The 23,260-nt window shown below is 39.2% G+C and overlaps 1 protein-coding gene across 4 annotated transcripts in view; it reads left to right on the forward strand.

Moving 5' to 3' along the window:
• Positions 1-862: 862 nt before the first annotated feature.
• macf1b (microtubule actin crosslinking factor 1b) overlaps positions 863-23,260 on the forward strand; it is a 32,672-nt gene continuing 10,274 nt past the window's right edge. Inside the window, exons 1-11 of one of the 4 annotated variants that reach the window (XM_058746090.1) lie at positions 12,376-12,868; positions 12,950-13,086; positions 16,548-17,173; positions 17,339-17,638; positions 21,320-21,486; positions 21,653-21,812; positions 21,911-21,995; positions 22,101-22,342; positions 22,453-22,572; positions 22,671-22,778; positions 22,866-23,084. In XM_058746090.1, the coding sequence (XP_058602073.1) occupies positions 21,356-21,486; positions 21,653-21,812; positions 21,911-21,995; positions 22,101-22,342; positions 22,453-22,572; positions 22,671-22,778; positions 22,866-23,084 (1,065 nt within the window). In that variant the 5' untranslated portion in view covers positions 12,376-12,868; positions 12,950-13,086; positions 16,548-17,173; positions 17,339-17,638; positions 21,320-21,355. Of the gene's footprint in view, positions 1,137-12,375; positions 12,869-12,949; positions 13,087-15,628; positions 17,174-17,338; positions 17,639-21,319; positions 21,487-21,652; positions 21,813-21,910; positions 21,996-22,100; positions 22,343-22,452; positions 22,573-22,670; positions 22,779-22,865; positions 23,085-23,260 lie in introns of those variants that run through there. The other 3 variants (XM_058746091.1, XM_058746089.1, XM_058746093.1) reach the window with 3 other exon arrangements.

Consider the following 23,260-nt stretch of genomic DNA (forward strand, 5'->3'; position numbering starts at 1 on the left):
GCCTGCTAAAAATCCAGATTAAAGCAACCTAAACTAAAGCTCTTCAGCTGCTGAAACTGAGAGACCAGCAAGACCAGCCAAAACCAGCTAAGACCAGCAAACCATATCAGGCTGCATCTGTTGTTGTCCTCTAGCAGAAAGACAACATTACATTGATTAATTGGTGCCCTGTGTGAATTTTATGAAATTATTAAGGCACAGAGGCTGTGTTGAATATAGTCACTCCACTCTCTGTCATCTCTAACAATCTAACTACATTCACTATACAGCACAGCACAGCCTTGTATACAATACTGTTTAATTATCTATTCTATTCTATTCTATTCTATTCTATTCTATTCTATTCTATTCTATTCTATTCTATATTATATTATTACACACTAAAGGGCCTGTTGTCAAAATGTTGTTTTCTTTTGCACTGGGTAATAAAAGATAGATTAACTACAGACACTAGTCAACAAAACAGACAACAACAGACAGAAAAATATCTATAAAATATAAAGAGATAGAGAGAGAGAAAAAATTATAACACTTCAGCATAGGAACCAGTTCTCACTATTAGTTCACTATTAGTTGTTTATTAGCATGCCTATTAGTGCTAATATTAGTGCTGTTTATTAGTGCTTATAAAGCACATATTCAGCGCAACCATGTTCTACATCCCTATTCCTGCCCAATACCTAAATTTGACAACCACCTTACTAACTATTAATAAGCAGTGCATTAGGACTTTATTGAGGCAAAAGTCATAGTTAATGGTTTGTTAATGGCAAGAATTAGACCTTAAAATAAAGTTTGACCAAAAAAAACATAAAAACACTAGTCTTCACTGACACTGTCTTCTCAACATGTATGATTATTTTCTACATTTAAAAGCAATAGTAACACAAATGGAAATATCATTCCGATGTAGCGACTAAAACATGTGACTCCCATGAAAATAATATGTATTTGATATTCATTTTTGAGCTGCTTCTTTGTCACACTTATGTGAAGTGTGAATGTGTTCCTGTACTGTTGCTAGGATGGATTCAGAGGAGTGGAGTCAGTGGCAGAGTGAGTTCAGAGGGCAGATCAGGGCTCTGCGACACTGGCTGAAGACCATGGAGAAGAGACTCCCTCCACTCGATCCTGCTGTGAGTCTCTCACATACACTCCAGCCCAAACATCTGAGGACGCTTCTGAGACTGCTTCTGTTTTTTTTTAATTAAGTAATTAATTTAAAAACATTTATTTGTTCTTATTTGAGAATGCTCCCAATAAACATCACGTGCCTGAGTCACATGATCAAAGTCACTCATTTACTTGCATTTAATTAGTAACCAATAAATGACAACAATCTGAGGGGGGGCGAGTAAAAATCAGGATTAGGTATAAAATAGTGTCTTCAGATTCATTCATAAATGTAAAAATGAGTTGAGTATTGAACAAATGTAGTTGTAATTTGGTTCAGATGAAGACAGGAATCATGTCTTTGCAGTTTTTCTGATGATTAAGGAATAATACATAGAATAAACAGGAATAATACTTCTTCACCTTACAAATGGTTGTCAAAAGCAACAATGCTACAATATGCCCCATATTTTGTGAAAAAAAAAAAAGTGATGTGATGTGATGTGCACTATTATTTTGAATTTGCGCCACAAAATTTGTAAGAAACCAGTATTGGATTTTCTTCAACAAATTTGATGTGGGGCGGTGATTTCTGTTTTAGACCACTGGATCCCTCGTCACACAAAACATACATTTTATTATCTTCTGTTACTTGTTATACAACAGCTTTTTATTTGAATATTGAATAAGCTCAAGTTTCTTTTGTGCCACTTCTGAGACCGCCTTTAACCGTCTCCACCCAGGCTTTCCATCCTTTTGTCTTGATGAAGTATAACATCTCACTTCTCATGACATCATACTGTAAGGAGATGAACATTAAGGTTTGGAGAAACGTGGAGAGACATTTATGCCATATGGCTTTTGTCATTGGATTTAAAACTAATGATCTTTATTTGTAACTAAAACCAAACATATATATATATATTATTTATTTATTTATTTTAATATATATATATACTTTATATGTGTGTGTGAAATATTCTTTGACCACCTGGATAAAAAAAGCACATGAGTCCTGTCCTGAGCACATCTGGAATATGCAGGCCTCTTCGTTGAGTGGTAATTGTGTGGGCAGGGGCCTTTTTTGATGAGAAAAAAGCTGATCAAAGGCGGCGATGTGAGGCTTGTAACACACTGTCCCCATGGTGCTGAGATAAGCATCCCTATCAAATATGCTCAAAGAATATGCTTGAGCTATAGGCATAAATCCCCCAGCCCTGGAGGGCCGTCCTGCGAGAGGAGAGCGAGGTGCAGCTCCTCAGAGGAGAGCTCTATTGTGTTGAGGCTGGTTGATGAGAGCGGGGTGCAGGTTTGTGTGGGGCCCTGCGCACACATGAGAGAGCACTCTGAAAGCACATTAGACTCTGATGAGACGCTGACGGACCGGAGAAAACACACCGTCTTACAGTGGACCTTCTCTTATCTGTCCTCAATGGAAATGTTGTAACTCCTCTCTCGGCTTTATCTCTTCAGTGTCTCGCTCACATCAACAGTAATTGAGCCATCCACTGCCAGTCTTCATGGACTAGTTTTGTACTTACAGTCAACAGAAGAGCATATGGAAGCTTATATCCACCAAGGAAAAGAAGTAATTGCAACTTTGATAGTGAGATAGTGAGAAATTAATAAAAATTCAGAATTATGAGATATAAACTCACAATTGCAAGAAAAAAAAGTTGTCTGTTTCTGCCAAGAAATAAAAAAAAAGAAAAATAAATAAAAAGGTAATTGCAATTTATTATCTCACAATTCTGACTATTTTTCATACAATTCATAGAATATCCCAGAATTCATTTTTTCCCCCCTCACAATTCTTATAAAAGAGAGAATTGCAAGAAATAATCTCGAAATTGCGAGAAACAAAATTAGCTGTTTCTGCCAAGAAATAAAAATAAAAAAGGTTATTGCAATTTTTTATATCATAATTCTGACTGTTTTAAGTTTAAATAAGGTGTTTAAATCTCACAATTCTGAATTGCAAAAAAAAAATTAAAAAAGTCCAAATGACAGGAACTCTGAATTCTGTGATTAAAAGTCAACTTTTTTTTTATTCCGTGGTGAAAATACATGGAAGCCCGTTTCCATCACTGAATAAAAAAAGTAAAAATTGCGTGTTATAAAGTCAGAATTTCAAGATATAAATTCTGAGAAAAAAGGTTGTCTTTTTATCCTCAGAATTGGACTTTAATAACTGGCAATTGCAAATATTTATCTCACAATTTTAAGAAAAAAGAAACAATCTGAATCGAGATATAAACTTGCTATTGTCAGAAGAAAAGTCAGAATTAATTGTTTCTATGATGCTGCTGAGGTGGTGGCTTGTTAGTCCCATTCAAAAGAGTCTCTGTGATCTTGCCTGGTTCCTAAATATGGCTCAGGTTCCTCCTTCAGTGTCAGATTTTTGCAAGCATATTGTTGGGATTTCACCTGTTGTTTTGTTTTACAGGTGAAAATCCTGAGGGTTAGTATTAGTATGAGCTTTGTCGCTTCTAGCAAATTATATCAAATTTAATTACAAAAACTTTATTTTCAGTTTTGGTTTTGGCTGAATGTAAACTTCGCTCCTCAGTATCATCCTTTATGACTGGAGTCGGTGGGTCTGATTCTTGCCCAGGGCCTCATCCATTGCTTCCTGCTAACGGTGAAGTCTTTGTGTGTCTGTGTGTCTTTATCCCGAGCCTGTGGCAAACTCTGCATCTCAAATGAGCCTCGCACACATAACCTGCAAACAGAGCCATGATGGAGCAGGGTGAAGGGTTACAGCACAGCATGGTCTCCTTTTCTCCATCCAGACCCTTAATGACAGCCAGAAACATCAGCTCCCTCCTCCTGTGCAGCGCTCCTCAGACAAACACACTTCACACTTCCTTCCTTCTTACTTGCATACAGAGTTTTTAAAATGTGTTTACTGTTTCAGTAAATAGCCTATTTATTGTTGTAACCTGATAAACTTTGGACTGCACACAAGTAACCTTAAGTTTCATACATTGTTAAAAGAAAATTGGGTCACACTTTAGTTTGAGGACAAGTTCTCACTAACTATTAACTATGACTTTTGCCTCAGTAAACTCCAAAATTGCTGCTTATTAGCAAAAAAAAAAGTTAGTAAGGTAGTTGTTAAGTTTAGGTGTGGGCTTTAAGGATTAAGGGATCGAAAATACGGTCACATGGAATAAAGCGTTAATATGTGCTTTATAAGTACTAATGAGCAGCCAATATGCTAATAATATGCATGCTAATAAACAACTAGTTAATAGTGGCAACTGGTCCGTAAAATAAGGTGTTACTGCAAATTGATAACACTTTACAGTAAGGTCCAATTATCAATGATAGTTTATGTATTAACTAACATTAACTAATAATGGGCAATGCATTTATTATTTATTCATTTTTGTTACAACTATTCAATGTTAGTTTCCTTAGGTCCAATCCATGCTTTAGACGTATTTTTCATTGTTAGTTTACGTTAACTAACACTAATAAATGGAACCTTATTTTAAAGTGCTCCCAGAAAAATGTAATCATTTCTGTTCATTATTATTATATTATTCATAATAGTGCACACCATTAGTGAAATACCCATCTATGCATAATCAATCACATAAAATTAATCTAAAAATGAAAATTCTGTCATTATTTACTGGCCTTCATTTTGAAATATCTGAGAAAGAAATTCATGCAGGTTTGAGGGTGAGTAAATGACAGAATTAAAATTTTTTGGGTGATCTAGCCCCTTTAAGGTAAAAGTGTACTTGTAATGCACAAATGTTTGGTGTTGATATATGTAGTGTATTGTCCTCTCATCATAGCAGGTAGACTGAGATTTTGTTAGCAGGCCGGGTCAGTATTCACAGGAGACTCTGGCTGTCACGCAGTAATTGACTCAGGTGTGGAGGTTGAGTCCTAACATGATCACGTCACATTAATTACCATATTCACACATCTGTGTCAGATCAGCTTCAGATGCGTCACACAAACAGCTTAAAGTACATTGAAAAAAATAAAATAACCTAAATAAAATTACTTTAACATCTAAACTAATTGTTTTAATTCAATTAAAAAAAAAAAAGTAACATTGCTAAATCAACCTAAATATATTAGGTTACACCAACAAAAATAAATTTAAGCGTAAGATCAGGTATAGCTCTTTAACATAATTGCAGGTTACCACTTTTTACAGTGTATGAAATAAGATTTAGCATCTGTATAGTAAAAAATAAAAAATAGCAATGCTACTAACTTAAGTACTGTCACGATTACGATTGGAGCAAGGAACGAGGAAGCATGGAGATTCTTCAATATCCAATAACTTTAATTATACAATCACCAGGGATTCAGGAGGCCATGGCGGAGCAGGGAGAACAGGAGGCCATGGCGATGCGGCCCACCCACTACAGCCGGAGCCATATTACCCCTCCCCCCCCAAAAAAAATCCTTGGGGAGACTTAAGGGGCTGAACGTTGGAATAGGAGACGTCACAGGGCTATCCACAGGAACCTGAGCCATCACTGGGCTAGGCTCGGAATCCGAGGACCATTCAGGGCATGACTGGAGCCTAACAGCACTCCTAGTACTGGACGTGGAGTCAGGGGCTTGGGAATGGCCTCCGTGGCCATGACGAGAAGCAGTATGCTTCTGAGGGACCCCCACAGACAAGACAAGACCGACAAGACCAACTAGAATAGTTCCTGTGGACACGACAAGGCTTTCAAACATGGCTTCAGGGGACATGTCTTGACTCTGGTCAGGGGCTGGAGTCATCTCACTCGACTCTGGACAGGGGCTAGAGCAGACACTGGAGCACGCGTTCGAGGAGCGGGGACTGGAGGGCGTTCTGGAGGAACGAAGCTGGCTGGGACCAGCTGAGACGAAGGAGACGAAGGAGACGATGGAGAGCTGGATGGGACCAGCGGAAGCTTAGGAACTGGAGCCCACGAAATCCCCTCATATTCCACCAGCATTCCTAGGGGCACATGCGAGGTGGACAACATCGGGCATGACTTCGGAGTCGCTGACGGCGGCGGGCATGAGTGAGTGGCGGCTGACAGACTTGACTTCATAGCGGCCGGCTGACTTGACTGACGAGTGGCCAGTGGGCTTGGGATAGTCACAGCCGGCAGGCTGGACAGAAGATCGGTCGGCAAATATGACTGACAAACAGCTGACAGACTTGACTGACGAGCTGTCAGCGGGACTGATGGCGGGCTGGTTCTGACATGGGACCAGACACTTCCCTCAGTCCGGTGGTGTCAGGGAGGTCCACGGGGGCGATGGTAGTTGGCCCTGTGCCAGAACAGTGCATTGATGGTGGTGTCATCCAGCGCCGTTGCCGCGGACTAGGGCAGCGAATCGTGCGGCTTCCATGCCGTGGGGGAAAAAACAGGAAAAAACAAAAAACTTCCAAAAATGAAGCAAAAACAAGGGAGAAAAAGGCACTGCTCACTCTTTGTTTCGGTCCGCTTTTCTGTCACGATTACGCTTAGAGCAAGGAACGAGGAAGCACAGAGATTCTTCAATATCCAATAACTTCAATTATACAATCACCAGGGAATCCAACATAGGAAGACAAGAATGACATATATCAGCGGATGCTAGACACAGGGCTTAAATAAACATACTAAACAAGATAATTAAAGACACACGGCTGGACAGAAATGAACCAATAATAAACTAATAACAGGAAACTAACCAAATAAGGGCATGGAAATACTGGGAGCACGTGGGAACAAGGCAAACACAAGTACAATTTTTCAGTAATGTTTCTCAAAATAATTTTCAAAACATAAAACTTTTCCACGTGACAAAACACATTGCAGGTTTGTATGTCACATTATATTGTGTCCTTCAGTGTACTGCTACATTTTTACACAAAATTGGGTTAGAATCCAAAATAATTGCTTTTATTAATTGCATTAATTCAGCAATGAACATATAACAACAATATAGCATACTATTGCATTTTATTGTTATGTGTTGCACAGTGCTTCACATATTAACATTTATATTCTAATAGCAATCAGATAATTAATTCAAATAGAACTCAGCATACCATTTGTACTGTACATTATGCATTAATTCGGTTCTCAGTATTCTGGTCATTCTGGTAGTCTGTCCTGGTCATTTTTGCAAGCTGTTTTTTTTGACAACTGATATAAATGAAGCCGTTCAAAAAGTGATTCAGTGGATGATCATGTTTTGATTCCCTGTGCAGCTTCTTATAATGCAATATTACAGTTTTCATTACAAATCAGGTTGTCCTCTGAGTTTTTAGTGCTAATTAATTGTTTGTTTATTTGAACATTTATCTGTTGAGGTTGAAAACAGACACCCTAACTGAGAAAATCCTCATTTCTTTGTATGAGATAAATTCTTTTCTCCTTATTTTATCATATATATTTAAAAAGATTATTGCCGCTTTGCTAGCTTCAGTATATGTAGTGACTGTGTTAGTAGCTTGTAAAGCTACTACTGTTTCAAAAGGGTAACATGACTGTGGTTTACTCACTGCTTGATATCAAGCAAGCGTTCTGTCAGCCTCTTTTGTGTTTGATCCCCTGTGATGGTTTCATTTCCAGTATCCCAGCAGGGAAGCCTTCACAATGAGCGGTCAGCACCAGTGTGTTTTGGGAAGTGACCGTTACGGTGGACATCGTTGTGTTTGTGGAACAACACTTTGATTTTGCTGCCCAAAGGAGATGTGTAGTTTTTCATGAATCACCACGCAGCGCGCGACCTGTCTGCTGAGGTGCTAATTATATACTGGAGGAGCCATTGTGTGTTATTTGATTTGAAGCAGGAGTGCTGGGGGAGGAGAACATGTCTGTGGGATTAATCCACTTTAGGGCTCTCTGGGTATTTACACACAGGGGACCCGTGATCAAATTTGGCCACATCTGCAGCCCATTTGGCATTACGCTGATTCATCTGCTGCTCTCTGAACATACAAGCCACATGTGCAGCACACAATAGATCCGAGCTGATATTACTCATATCACAGCTTTCATACAGTCCATTATGCACAATATATACATATATGCATGTGAACTGCAGGATATTTTTTTAAGGCACATGGATTTTGTTGAATTCATAAGTATATATGTTTTTCGATTGCTCTTTAAATTTGTAAGATCAGAAGACTGGCATTGCCATAGGAGTAAAAAACCTAAAGTGCACTGCCTTGAATGTTATCATATGATTCGCACACTGGGTAAATGATATGGGAGGACAATTTGATTTTCCCCGTGAGTAACCAGGCCTGGATCAGGTGTCTCTGTCAGATTGGGTATATAATGGCAGCACAGCACTGCCAAATGTGGACCCTACCGTACTCACTCTTTGACTTTGTATCTCTTATCATAATTACTAAATTGGACTTATCTGTTTATATATATATCGGTAATAAATATATGGATGGTTATATCACTAATCTGACATTTTTGTGTCCAATAAAAGACTGATTTAGGTGCTGGTTCACACAAAAGGGCAGTATATAGATAAAAATGGTAAATGATAATTAAGACTCAAAATATAAGAAAGGAAATTAGAAACTATATACTACTATTTAAAATCTTGCCGTCGATAAGTCTGTTCTGCTCACCAAGGCTGAATTTATTTAATCAAAAACACATAATATTGTGAAATATTATTACAATTTAAAATAGCTGTTTTCTATGTGAATATATGATAAAATGTAATTTATTTCTTTGATAAAAACTGAATTTTCAGCATCATTACTCCAGTCTTCAGTGTCACATGATGCTTCAGAAATCATTCTAATATGCTGATTTGCTTCCATGATACATTTGATATTTTTTTTTAGGTTTCTTTGATGAATAGAAAGTTGAAATGAACAGCATTTATTTGAAACAGAAATCTTTTACACAATGCAATTGTAACTATTGTGACATGATGCATGATATGCTTAAAATCTAAAACATTACAGCATAAGCAAATAAAAACGATAATCATTCACACTGCCTATGTATATATATGTATATATCTCACAATACTTTTCTTAGAATCGTGAGTTTATATCTTGCAATTCTGACTTTTCTTTAAATCCATATATATTTATATGATTTGCTACCCAAATCTGATCTCGAATTTAAATTCTTGGCATGTGCATTCATATACATCACAAAAACAGATTTTCAGAGGTGGTCCGTTTTAGGACCATAACTCAGGACAGACGCTGATGCCCCGTCTCTGTTTAAGAGCCTGGTTCAGGTTAAATATCTTGACCTCCTGGGCTCACAGCACTGAATTCCCTTTCCCAGGACAGTCAGGGTGACAGGCATTGTTGCTCCTCCTTTTTTCTGGTCTCCTCCTTTTGTCTGTTTTATTTAGCTGGCTGTGCTGTCTCAGTCGGGGGATGGGCCGGGGTTAATAATTGAAGTGCTGTGGTTAGTGTAGTGGCCGTGTCGTCCCCTCTTCTGCAGGTCCCTGCTGAATTCGAGGTACTCATTCATCATCATAAAGTGGATGTGCGCACTCTGCCGCTCTCTCACGAGCGCTCTTCTTTATTCTCCTCTCTTCCTCCTTCCACTTCCCTGTTTTCACTTCAGTCTGAGGGTGTGTCCCGCTGCTCCTCACCGTCACCTCGGTTCATTACGCTCAAGGTCAAGACTCACATACACTCACTGTATTCTGTGATCATTTACACTCCCTGGAGACAGGAAACAGAGCAAGACAATAACACATTTACACCTGCAGGAGGAACCCTACTCAGAGCTGTAACACCTGACCCTGGCCGCACAAAGCCCTGCACTGTCTAGATTTACTCCGTGGAAGCTGGTTTCTGCTATGGAAGAAAAAAATAAATAAATACATTTTTTATTTCACAATTCTGACTTTTTTTCTCGTAATTTCTCTGAATTGCAAGATATAAAGTCAAAATTGTGAGATATAAAGCCATAACTGCAAGATATAAACTCACAATTCTGAGAAGAAACATCATAATTGTGAGATACATGCAATTGTGAGGGGAAAAAATTATGAGAATAAATAGTCACAATTTATATATTACACATATATATATATATATATAGAATTGCGAGATGTAAAAAAGAAAAAAAGTAAAATTGTGAAAAAGAAAGTCAGAAATACAAGAGAATTTTGACTTTGTTTGAGTTTACATCTCATGGTTCTGAGTTTAGAATTGCACACTTAGAATTGCAAGAACAAAAAGTCTGAATTATGAAGTAAAAGGAAATAATATGGTCAAAAATATTCCATATTACCCATATATCATCAAGGGAGACCATTGTAACTGGCTGGGCATCATGAGAGTGGCAACATGCCGCCTTGCTTTTTATATTTTAGAATATAAAAAGAAAAAGTATAGAAATAGTATAGAATAGAAAGTATAGAATATAGTATAGAATAGAAAAAGTAAATAAAAAAAAAAAAATTTGAGTGCCAAGTTTTGTTATCTACAATACTTCTATAATACAGCGTGTATATACTATTATATAGTATTACAGTTTTTTATGGTAACACTTTATTTTAAGGTATCTTAACTAGTTGCTAATTAGCATGCATAGTAATAGAATATTAGCCATTTATTAGTAGTAATATTAATGCCTTATTCTACATGACCTTATTCTACACCCTAATTCTACCCAATACCTAAACTTAACAACTACCGCACTAACTATTAATAAACAGCAAATTAGGAATTTATTGAGGGAAAAGTCGTAGTTAATAGTTAATGAGTGTTCCCTATTATAAAGTGTTACCGTTTTTATTAATATCTTGAATTAGCTTTTGTTCTTATAATTTCAGTTTTCATTTAAATTAAAATTTTAGTTTATTAGTTTATTAGATAACTTTAGTGTAAGTAAGTGACCAGCTTATTTTGCAATGCAGACGTCTATTTTCTGAGAATGTGCAAGCTTTTTGATTCATTAGCTGCTATAGTAAAATAACTAGAAGAATAACAAAGTGCAGTAAATGCTAAAACTATTTGCACTACAAACCAGTGGGTTTTAAACTCCTACTATATATTAAAATAATATGATAAGAAATATTGTTTTGCATTATCAAGCAGCATAAAAAAAGGTAACGTGACTGACACCGAAATGACACTGGAAGCTTTGCACATTCAAGTTACAAATGCCCTTATGTTAAAAATAAAGTGGATACCGTTGCCTGTATTTAGATACATTTCTGAATCAGCTGGTGTTTTGGTGGTTTTTAGTGGCGGTATGAAAGTCAGTTTTTCTTAAGTGTCCTAACAGAGGAACCACAGGTTCCAGTACCAGATTGTAATTTTGAAAAGTAGATCTACTGTTGTATCATTTTAAATCTTTTGTAAAAAAGTGTTGCATGAAAGGCAAGCTTATTATATTGTATTTGATAAAAGAGCGCCACCTGATTTATTTATGTTTTGTATCTGCTGCAATGACATCCTGCAAATATGTTTTAGGGTCACTGTATGTAAATGTAGTGGCATCACAAGGACTTCCACTTCTCTCCCATATGTTAGTGACCTGTTCTATTGAGCGATCGAGTGTTTCTTGTGTGAGATGAAGGGTACGTAACAGTGCAGGTGTTGGGTAGAGTCTTTTGTGTGGTGAAAGAATGGGGGAATTGTGTGTTTGTTACACACCTGAGTCTCCTCACTGCACCTGCTATACACACCTGTCCTCACTCTCCCTCTCGTCCCCCATGGGAACCAGTCAGAGGGATTATTTGAGATCTGACACCTACAGACACAGTGGCGATAGAAGCTTCTATTCTCAAGCAGCAACGGAGCAGAAAAGACTCCAAAAGTGGAGACGCAGCATCACGCAACTCCCATGAAACTCAGCCAGACGCGGCCGAGTCCGTCGCTCTATTGGTTTCTCTACTGTTCTTTGTTTGTTTGGCAATTTCGGGACTGAAAGTGACTTGAAAGTAATCAGAGATGTCTTACAGTAATTAGTCGTCTTTGTAGCTGTGGCGGGGGCTTTGAATGGTGATGAGGGCTTTGTGTGCGGGATGGTTGGCTCCTTTTGTAGCCCGCCTTGGTCTGCCCTGGAGAGGGAGGGAAAAACGAGAGCGAGGGGCTGGAGGCAGCTGTCACTTAACATGTGAATGTTCGGGAGCAGCCTGGGGGTCTTTAGAAAGCTTTTTATCCTCCTCGTTTTCATTTGAAGCAGAGTTTGTGAGCCAAAAGAGGAGCTGGGGGAGGGGCTAACGCTGGGAGGGAAAGAGGGAGGTGAAGGGACTGCTCCTCTGTCTAAATGTCTGGCACAAGAGTTCACACAACAGGCTGCCGACTTACGGACCTGCCTTAACTCTACCAAAACCACCGGATGGGGAACACCTACTATCCTGGAGCTCAGAGAACACAGCATACAGGACTTTTCCAGCAGCTGAACATCCCGTCGGTTGCCTCAGCAAGGAATTCCTCTATGGGACTGTGCACAACAAAGGCAAGAGAGAGAGAATACCGCTGACGGGAGGGGGCAGCCGGAGGGAGAGAGGGACATTGTTTGCTTGTGGCTGTGGGCGACGGAAAAGCATGGGTCATCTTGCATAAACTCTGTGTGTGTGTGTGTGTGTGTGTGTTTAAACCGGGATTTGTGAGCAAGTGAGGTCCTGTTTGAGCAAGTGAATGTGAAGGTTTCGCATGTTTATAGGCTACGTCTGGAAAGGAAGGCCTCTCAAAGGATGCTGAGAGAAGACAGGTTTTTTGTTCTCCTGTTTGAATGATGACGGAGGAACTTGTGGAATTGTTCGTTTGGCCGTTTGTCCTCCTCTATGCACGGGGGTAAGTATGCACCACAGAGACCCCAACCGCCACAACCGCCACCTCTTTCTGGACTCATTCAAACTTTCTCACTGAAACCAGCAGCTGCTTTGGATGCAGCCAGACAGTGATGCTATCAGAACCACTTAAATTCCACTGAAGGCGATTGTGGCAGAAATTTGGTACGGGTAGAAACAGCTTGCGAGGATTTGGATGTAATTAGTTCATTTCACTGTACTGTGAGTATCTGTTTATTTTGAATCAGTACATTTGTGTGTTATATATTCATTGCTACTGAAGTTAAATATATAATATAATTGTACATTCTTCCCTGCAGTTTCTTTATTAGTATAAACTTTTAGAACTGAATCAACTTTTAAATTCTGTACCAACGTTGACTAACATACAACATCAGTTCAACTAAAATATAGTATATTAATTATGCAGTTTATTCATGGTATGCTTTCACTTAACACCAGACACTCTTATGTTTCTAGTGGGTCTCCTCGTTAATTAGAGAAACCATTATCATGATCACTGCACGAACTCACCTACACATAGAGCGCTGATTTATGACTATTAAGAAATCCATAAAAAGACACAAGTACATCCCAAGAGAGCCACCACTCTCGCTGCTGTATATACGAGTTAATCCACCAGCAGAACGTGGCATGACACCAGTATACACCGTCTGTCTGCCATATTGAGGTCAGATTAGGAAAGGGTATTGTCATGGTGCTCTCTGACAGTACCCACACCCATCGAGCATCTCTGCCGCCTTTATTTGTTTGACATATCATTCATTAGAATATGACAAGAATCTTTCAGTTTGAGTCAATTGTTGTAAGCGATGAGACTATATTAATCATTCTTTATGGATTGTTGATGCACAAAGCTGCCCATCACAGGGGTTAATCTAGCTCACTGGGGGCCAGTCTGTGACATGCCTCATAAATCAATATCAAGAGGCTACACAGGGTGGTCTTAAATCAGAGAGTTGGGTTAAGAGGGCGGCTGCTTCAGACAAGCCTTGATAAACAAGCAAAGGAGAATCAATCTGTATCATTTATCTCAAGCCTTAGACAATTACATTAATTCGTTCAGGCACTGAACTGGTCACCATCGCACTGTATGTTTTGTTTTGGAGATGGTGGATCTTATTGTGCTGCTACAACAAGGTTTCTTGAGTAGCTTAACCAGCAAGACCTCCTTGGTCAAACAGAATCACCAGATAAACCTTGCAGATTGACCAACATCACTAGCTCAGATTAAAACATCACTAAAACAGCACAAAACAAGCAACATCCACAATAAACCAGCCTGGAAATTATGCTGGTGTTTTGAACAGGGGAATTAGCTCATTTAGACAATCAGATGCAGAAGATGACATCACCTCTATTGAAATGTTCAGCATTGAGGTGTAAAATGTTGTGTCACCTCTAACTCCGTGGAAACAGCCATTGCAGGTGTGATAATGCTTGTAAATCTTTATATTCAAATGGCTGTAGCTTCATTGACTGTTTCAACTTTGTAAACTCCTTCCCATCCTCCTTGTGTGATCCATCAAGGATGTAGGCTGGGCGTGAGATGGATGGAATGAGTTAATATAATTAAACTTGATTTGAGGAAGAGCGTTTGTCGATGGTGATATTGTTCAGATTGATTACATAGATTTTATGTGCTCACTTTATGGAAACCAAATGAAGAAAAATAATCTTAAAAGCCATATTTTTATTATTCACCAGTTTCTCTGCTGTAGTGTTGCAAATACATGAACAATGAGTATAAATAAAGCTATATCATAGAGGTCTTAGTAATTGTTTAGCTTAATCAATTTATAAGCTAGCGTCCAGAGCATTAAACTCATCATTACAGTATTTCCTGTCACATTTTAACAATCTCAATTCACACATTATACAAGCTAATCCACCCTGCTAGAATGTGGGCTGATACTAAGTCTTCTGCTCCAGTGATCTAGAAACACTGAGTCTGTCTGCTGTCTGGAGCCAGATCCCTCAGCACTCTCCATTAGCATGCAGTGAACCACAATGACCTGGACTGACCCAGATCACCTGTGCAATTAACATGCACGCTTATCTGGATTCAACAGAACTCTGTATTTCCTGCACAAACAAAGCCATCAGCCCAAAGGTTAACATGTCATTGCATTCTTTAAAATAAAGGATTTGCAAATTTGTTAGGTTTAAAACAAAACAGATTTTGTACCATTTGATTTATTTTTATTTTATCTGCTTTTATCCATAAGAAAAACAAAATCAGAAATTAGATCTGTTTAATAATTTCTCTTAGACAGGAATGAGATTAAACAGAGAGCAAATGGAGAATTTTTTTAGTTGTTTCTCTTTCAAAACAGACCCCAGTAATCTCACATCTCCTGTAGTTTCAGAAGAAATCTCAACAAAGACTCTGCGCAGACATTATGCAATTACCAGTCAGTGATTTCAGTATGCACATACTGTACATCTGTGACAAAGTAGTGCTGTCAAACGATTAATCGCGATTAATCGCATCCAAAATAAAAGTTTTTGTCTACATACTATATGTGTACTGTATTTATTTAGTATATATAAATACACACACACACACACACATACAGTATATATTTTGAAAATATATACATGTATATACATTTATATATTTATATTATTATATTTTATATTATTTATAAATATATTTAATATATAAACAGCATATTTTTTCTTAAATATATACACACACTCATATATTATGTAAACAAAAACTTTTATTTTGGATGCGATTAATCGTTTGACAGCACTAAAGTAATCTTTCTTCACTAAACAGGTGTATATTGACCTACGACCTGCAATCTTCAGGCAGATTCTATGAGCAAATAGCACAGTTTTTTTTTTGTTTTTTGTTTTTTGTTTTATTAATTGCGCTATTATAATCCACACAAAGCAGCCTGTAATCTTTTATTTTACAAATATGTACGTTTCCTATTCATCAGGACGATCACTGGTAAAGGCCTGCATGAATTTCAACCACACACATTCGCCTTAAGTAGAAAAAATATCTCTGAAAAAGTGTTTCTGAGCATTAAACTCGGTGTGCGTCTACGTGTTCATCGCTGTCCTGCTCCTCAGGCATGTGGTCTGTGTTTCCCAGTAAACCATGAACACGTGCACTAAAAAAACACTGTTCATTCTTTTGTGGCAAAGAAATGAAGCAGCATTTCCATGCCTGTCATATTTGATCAGGAGCTAAATGGTTTCCCAGGGCCATCCCGCGGATAGTCTTGGCAGAGGACAGTGGCTGTGGCTGCCAGGAGGAGCCGTGGGTATCCTGGAGGAGACTGCCCTCATAAACAGGCTTGTCACTTGCATTTGTATGGATAGTACTAGCAATTCTGTGTTCATGTTGTAGTTTTCCAGCAGTAATCTGGCCCCTCTTGGTCAGGACAGAGCCTCAGTCAAGTGTTACCATCTCTGCTGTATAAATAATGACGGTGGTGTTTGTTGGCGTGAAAGTGGTAAAAGACTCTCCTTTGTAGGACAGCAAGGAATCTAATTGAGATTTACGCTTAGTGGTCTTTGTCAGAGCTGGATGAATCTCTTTTGAAGACTGCAGTGGAAACTGGAAACTAATAGGCTACTATTTCCTTGAAAGGGTATATATGTTTAAAGAGTATCATCTCACTTTGACCTTCCTTGTGTTGTAGGTAGTTTAGGCGACGCCTGTATGTATGGCAAAGGGACCCAATTAACCCGTGGATTGAAGAATCATGGGTAACCTCATTAGCAGACCTAGCTGTTTGGGACAAAAGTCCAAACAAGTTAAGTCAGAGGAGAGCGTCTTGAAAGAGTGCTACCAGCAACGGAGAGAATGGCCGCTCCCAGAGCCTCCTAGAGAAGAAACAGGAAAAGAGGATGTGGAAGAGGTTCTTCGACAAACTCCAACACCGGACAAGCAGAGGAGTTCCCCAGCCCCTACTGTCACCACAACCAGCACTCTGGACAATGCCTGGCGAAGCACTCCGTCCCCGGTAAAAACACCACGAAATGGGTCTTTGTCCAGAAGGTGTAATATTCCAGAGTATAGAAGATCCCCCCTGAGTCAGTATGGATCCGTGGACAGGAGAGCCAGCCTGCAGAGAAGGGATTCTGGAAGTCCCTGGTCCTGGAAGCCTCTGAACACTCGAGAGGTTACTGAAGTCACAGAGGTGACAGAGACAATTGTTACCGAGATTGTAGAGGTGACAGAGTATCCTCCTGCAGGAAAGGAGGTGACCCTATTGTTACTAGAACTGTTAGAGTCCTTACTGGAGCTGCTGAGGAACTTGCAGAGGTTATTCAATTTAATTTTCATTTATTTTAATTTTACATGTTTTTCTTTCTTTTTGTTTTTACCATCATTTACCATTTCCATTTAACTGATTTTGAAGTCAATGTGTCAACAATGTTTCACCAATTTGTTCATTTTCCAATTAAATAAAATTGTTCTGATTCACAGCTGCAGAGTGATGGTCAATCAAGCTCAGACCAGGAATCAAGTCTAGATCAATGGAAGGTACAGTATCTTTCCTTAACCTGTACTTTTTTTATGAAAACGTGATAGCATATTGTCTGGTCTTATGTTAAGGATGGCAGAAGTGTTTTGGCTCTGAAAGATGAGTTCAGGGATCCGTTGAAATTCCAGCAAAATCTGGAAACGCTGTTGACGTGGGTCTGCGAGATTGAGGAGCTGACAGCCAATCAAAAACCACCATCCTCAGAGTTTAAAGTGTTGAAAGCGCAGCTGCAAGAACAGAAGGTATGTTAAAAACTCAGTTGTTGCTATATAAACAAACAAACAATAAACAAATACATTAATATTTACATAAACTATTGATAAAAAAGGCTACCCTATTTTAAAGCCTTGTCATGTAATTTATCATCCCATCCGTAAACTTTTCTTGAACTGAGAAGTATACTGGGCAAGTTCATGCATATAATAAGCTTTGAATGTCTTTGTGTATGATATGGGAATGGGTGGGGAAAAAACAATTCACCTTTTTGAGATAGACATCTTTGTTAGCTTAGTGAGTAAGAGAAAACATGCCTGAATGCCCACAATGATCCTCTGACACATGATACAAGTGTTTGGCTTAAGGACCACAAAGAAAGAACAAGGTGCATTATAAAGCTTGTAGATTCTCAGAAGGAGCAATACCTCTATGAACAAAATGTGTTTGCTTCCTCATACAAAGCATCTTTGAAGACGCAAAAGGGGGTGTTCTACAAAACTGTATTAGGAAGGCAATTCCCAACATGTCCTCCAACCGTATAGGTTGTTTGTCACTTTCCTGATATACGACCCATCAAAGCGTTTACTAAATTTGCGCTCCTATCGACAACAGCACACTTTCATATAAATGCATTGTACCCTTTTATCTGCATCGTAATTTGTGTTTCATGTAGCTCAATTGGTAGAACATTGCATTATGATGCGATTATGGGTTCGATCCCAGGTAATGCACATGCTCATAGAATGTATATGCACTGTAAATCACTTTCCAACACACCTGCCAAATTCATTTATGTAAATGTGTTTTGCGAAATGGAAATGGGACAAATGGTGGGTAAGGGACCATATATAAGTCCACACATTAGGCCTCATTCATGAAACATTCGTAAATATAGGAGTAAATTCTGAGTAATTTGCATGTAAAGTGGACCTTCCCGAAAACTGTCCTCTGTATTCACAAACGCTTCGTAAACATATGATTTGATAGTTAAACATGTGTATGTCAATGAATTCCAATCATTCGTAAATAGGGTGCTCGTGCACGCTCATACACAATTAGCATAATCCCCACCTATGAATTACAGCTATGCAAATTGCGTGTCCAGGAACGCAGTGGAATATTCTGGTCTACTTTCTCAGGTTTGACTCCAGTTTTGCATAAATGCAAAAAAGACTAATAGGCCATATGGCTAACAATAAATATTCAATAACGTTTGTCCACCAAAGCGATTTTAGCCAGCAGAAAAATGTCTTGAGAATGCTTTGGTGGCACACCGTTTTTCCAGCTGAGACGCTTTGGTTGCTATGATAAGGAATATCCATGACAGTAATGTATTACTAGTATCTCATTTTGAAGAATATTACTGAATATAAAAATGCAGTAACCAGCAATATTAACTTCTCTATTGTTGTTCAGTTGTTGTACAAGTAGGATGATTGGTCGGTGTAGTATTTGTCCCACCCCTCCTCCATTGATTGGACAGCTGGGTAAAAAGCGACAGTGACAAGCGCTGCATTTTAACCCAAAGCTAAACTGGAGCTAAACAGTTTATCAAAAAAAAACAGACAAAAAAAAAAAATAAACTTGTAAAGTATTATAATGGCAGTGCATCAAAATTCAGTGCCATCAGTTTGCCAAAAAGAACAGAAAACGTTTTACGCACCATTTACATGTGGTAGGGAGCATGTGTAGATTTCTTTCGTACCTACTAACGTTTTGAAAATACAAACAAAAAAAGTTTACATCAGAACGGCTTTACGAATGATTTACACAAAAATTTGTTCTGCTCGTGTTTCATGAATGAGGCCCATTGAATGAACACTCAATTTGATTGGTCATCATGACAGTATTCTTCATTTTATGACAGGAGACACAACACTGTCACTATTTTCTCGTCAGCTAGAGGGCACTTAACTTTAAAATGTAAATATAGGTCATAATAAGGTGCTTGCACCAGTGTTGCCAACTTAGCAGTGTTACCCCTTTAGTGACTTTTTTCCAAAAAAGTACCTAGCGACTTCTTGGACAGCCTCGCCAGTACTGCCTCACAAGCACGAGGTCTTGTTTTCAAGCTTTCAAGCTACTTTCAGTTGAAAGAAGTTGGCAACACTGGCTTTCACAAATGACCTATAGCAGGGGTGCCCAATCCTGTTCCTGGAGATCTACCTTCCTGCAAAGTTCAGCTCCAACCCTGATCAAACACAACTGAACCAACTAATTAATCTGAAGGAGCACTTGATAATTACAGACAGGTGTGTTTGATCAGGGTTGGAACTGAACTCTGCAAGTAGGTAGATCTCCTGGACCAGGATTGGGCACCTATAGGGTCGTTTTTTTGGAGGAGGACAGTCTCCCCACTGTCCTGCAGAGTTTAGCTACAACCCTAATCAAACATACCAGAACCAGCTAATTAAGGTCTTCAGGAACTCTTGAAAAATCACAGGCCAGGTGTGTTGAAGCAGGTTGGAGATAAAGTTGCAGGACAGTGGGTCCCCAGAAGCAGGGTTGAAGGGTTGACCTAGACATCTCCAAGACCAGGGGTGCTTCTCATTTCTTATTTGTGTATCCTCATTACCTTTCCTCGCTTCCTTTCCTTGCCTTAGCTCCACGAAGGAAGGCATGAAGGAAGGATGCAAGGAAAGAAAGCGAGGACGGAGGAATCAAAGGAACGGTTATTTGTACACTGGAATATTCTTGACCACTCAAGCGTCACTTCAATGCGTCATCAGCTGTGATAAAGGGATCTGCCCTTATGTTGTTTATGTTATGTGATTAAAAGTTAAGATATCCATAATAAATATTAATAAAGCAAGATGCCCTGTTGGAATATATAACATGTATTGTTTATCTAAACTGCATATGTAAAATGTAAATTTAAATTATTATGACAGATGAGAAGGGTGTGGAAAATTTACAGGTGTGTCAGGTTTTTCGACAAGAAAGACTCCCGCATAGGATACACCTGTTTATCCTCGCTCATAGCTCATAGCTCCTAGCTCCTCTGGAAGCCTCCTCACTCAAATGAATTGAGATGTCCTTCAAGATGGCTCAGTTTGATCGGTTTACGGGTCACAGGCTCGAGGATGGAAAAGCGAGGATACGAGGAAGCATCAACAAAGCCACTAGAAGGCAAGCCTGCAACCATTAGCCAAAAAAGGGTAACAGCTAATGCTAACGGAAAGGAAGAGAGAGAGGCTTCACTACACTGAATAAATATCTTTATAGAGGAAACAGCTCATCATTTAATGAATCCACAGACTATCGGTTAATCCTCAACATGTTTTACACTAAGCAATACTTTTGGAATGAACTATTTTTTAGAGTTTACACTGAATTTTTTTTTATAAGAGAAATAACTGACTTTTTGTGATGGGTGGGATTCACCTTACGGCACTTCTCATTCATTCCTATGGTATCCGTAAACAGCGATTGAGTGTCGCACAACTCTGACTGAAATTCAATGACGTCAAGGCTGTAATGTGATTGGTTATTACGGCACACGTGTGCCAACTTAGCCATTACTCTTTCTTCAATAGTAAGTAATACAGACCCTCTCATCTCCCTATAGTAAGACAATCTCTGGCATCAATTTGACTATTGAGAAGCATCCCAGGATTGAGAAGCACTTCCTTGCAAGCCCTTGCCCTTGGAGGAAGCATAATACATTTCTTCAGCATAATAAACATAATAAGTTTCTTGTCCTGCAGCTCTTACAGCGCCTCCTAGAGGACAGGAGACCCAGTATGGAGACCTTGATGCAGGAGGGTCCATACCTGGCAGAGGAGCTTCAGGGAAATGACAGTGAAAAGACCAAAGTGCAGCTTGCACAGCTCAAGCTCAAGTGGGAGGCTCTACTTCAGGGCGCCAACAGCAGGTCAGTCTGGTTGACACTTTGGTCCACATTTTGTTTCCAGGAAGACCAACTTAGATGGGGCTGTTTGACCGACATAAAAGAGCCAACCACAACTTTTTAACCTGATGCTTTGGGTGGGTAAATCTGACGTTATATGTTTTGTTTTGACAATTAATTTGTTTCACAGACACAGGATTCTGGAGGACATTCTGCCAAGAGCTCAGCTATTCCAGGAGAGGACAGACAGACTTCAGCAATGGCTTATATCTGTGGATCAGGACTTAGCTGAGCTCCGCTCTGCAGAGAGAGGGATGCTCCATCTGCAAGAAGCCACAGGACAGGCCAAGGTCAGCAAAACATTAGACATTTTTTTGTTTATCTATTAATGAATTTGTATACTAGATTCATTGTGGAACAATAATTGCTCTTCTTTATCACCTTTTAGGCAGTTATGGAAGAGATAAAAGCTAAGAGTGTTGACCTGGGGAAACTCCAGCAATGTGCTCATGAGCTCATGGAAAAGGTTTCAGGTGGTGTTTCTTCCCATTTTTTGTCATTGTATACACTCAACCTTGCACAGTTCCCACAAGAACATGTTTCAAACATGTTTCAATCTTTCACATGCTAATCTAAAGAGGAGGAAACCCAGCTGGTGCAGGAGCGGGTAGACAGTCTGCGTGTCCGGTACTCGGTGATGAGTCTAGGTAGTGCTGATGTCCTGCAGAGGCTGGAACAGGCTTTGGAGGCATCTAGTCGATGTACCTCCAGTCAGGAAGACCTCCACCTGTGGCTTGGTCGAATCGAGAGAGAGCTGCTGGCTCCTGCTGCCCAGAGTCAGACTGGGGACACAGTCTTGTGTTCTTCTGAGAGGCAGAAGGTAAGAGACAGGTGGATACCTCAGGTTGCATGAAGTGTACTGTAAGTCACTTTGAATAAATACAGCTGCTAAATGCCTACTTACCTATCAGCCTGTTTGCATTTGATCAGCTGGAACAGGCTGTTGAGAAAGAGTTGGCTTGGTTTAGAGACACCTCACTGGCACTGGAGGAGCTCAGAGCCATTAATCTGGACCCAGACATCATTGCATCCCAGCTCAATGAGCAGAAAGTGAGTTTTTGCACATTCACAATGGTGTTCTCTGTGCATATACTAGAAATTCTGTAAAATTCTTTAAAATAATCCATATAATGTCTGTTTTTCTGCAGATACTTGCTGTAGAGATTCTGCAGCACAAGTTTAACATTGAGAAAATGGTGAAGATTTTGGAACTCCTGCAGATGTACACTGAGGATGGAGAGACACTGAGACTCCAGGTAAGCTAATATTCATTCTTAATACCTTTTTAAATATTTTGACATAAGAACCAACATAATACTACTGTCTCTCCCCCCCACCCAAAGTCTTCCCTAGACACCTTACAGGAGCAGTGTCAGGTCACTACTGCCACTAATTCCCAAGTCTTGCTTCAACTGGAACATGCTCAGTCACTCTTGTCTCAGTTCTCAGAGGGCTATGCTGAGTTATTACCATGGTTGCAGGAAACCAAAGCCCTTATTGGCCAGTTTACCCTGAACACCATCAGCTACGAGGCTTTCCGAGAGCAACAGGACCTCTTACAGGTACTAAAATACTTGCTTCTTCAGAGCAAGATATTAACAACAGATGCTCATGTTTGGCCTCCCATTTGCTATAGTACAGGTTCAAGTTGAACACATTGGATTTTAATAGCCTTCACACTGTGTTCAATATATTAACTTTGTATTGCAATCATTAGAATTCATTAGTTGTTTCAGAT

This window comes from Onychostoma macrolepis, chromosome 16, assembly GCF_012432095.1.
Source record: "Onychostoma macrolepis isolate SWU-2019 chromosome 16, ASM1243209v1, whole genome shotgun sequence".
Lineage (NCBI taxonomy): Eukaryota > Metazoa > Chordata > Actinopteri > Cypriniformes > Cyprinidae > Onychostoma > Onychostoma macrolepis.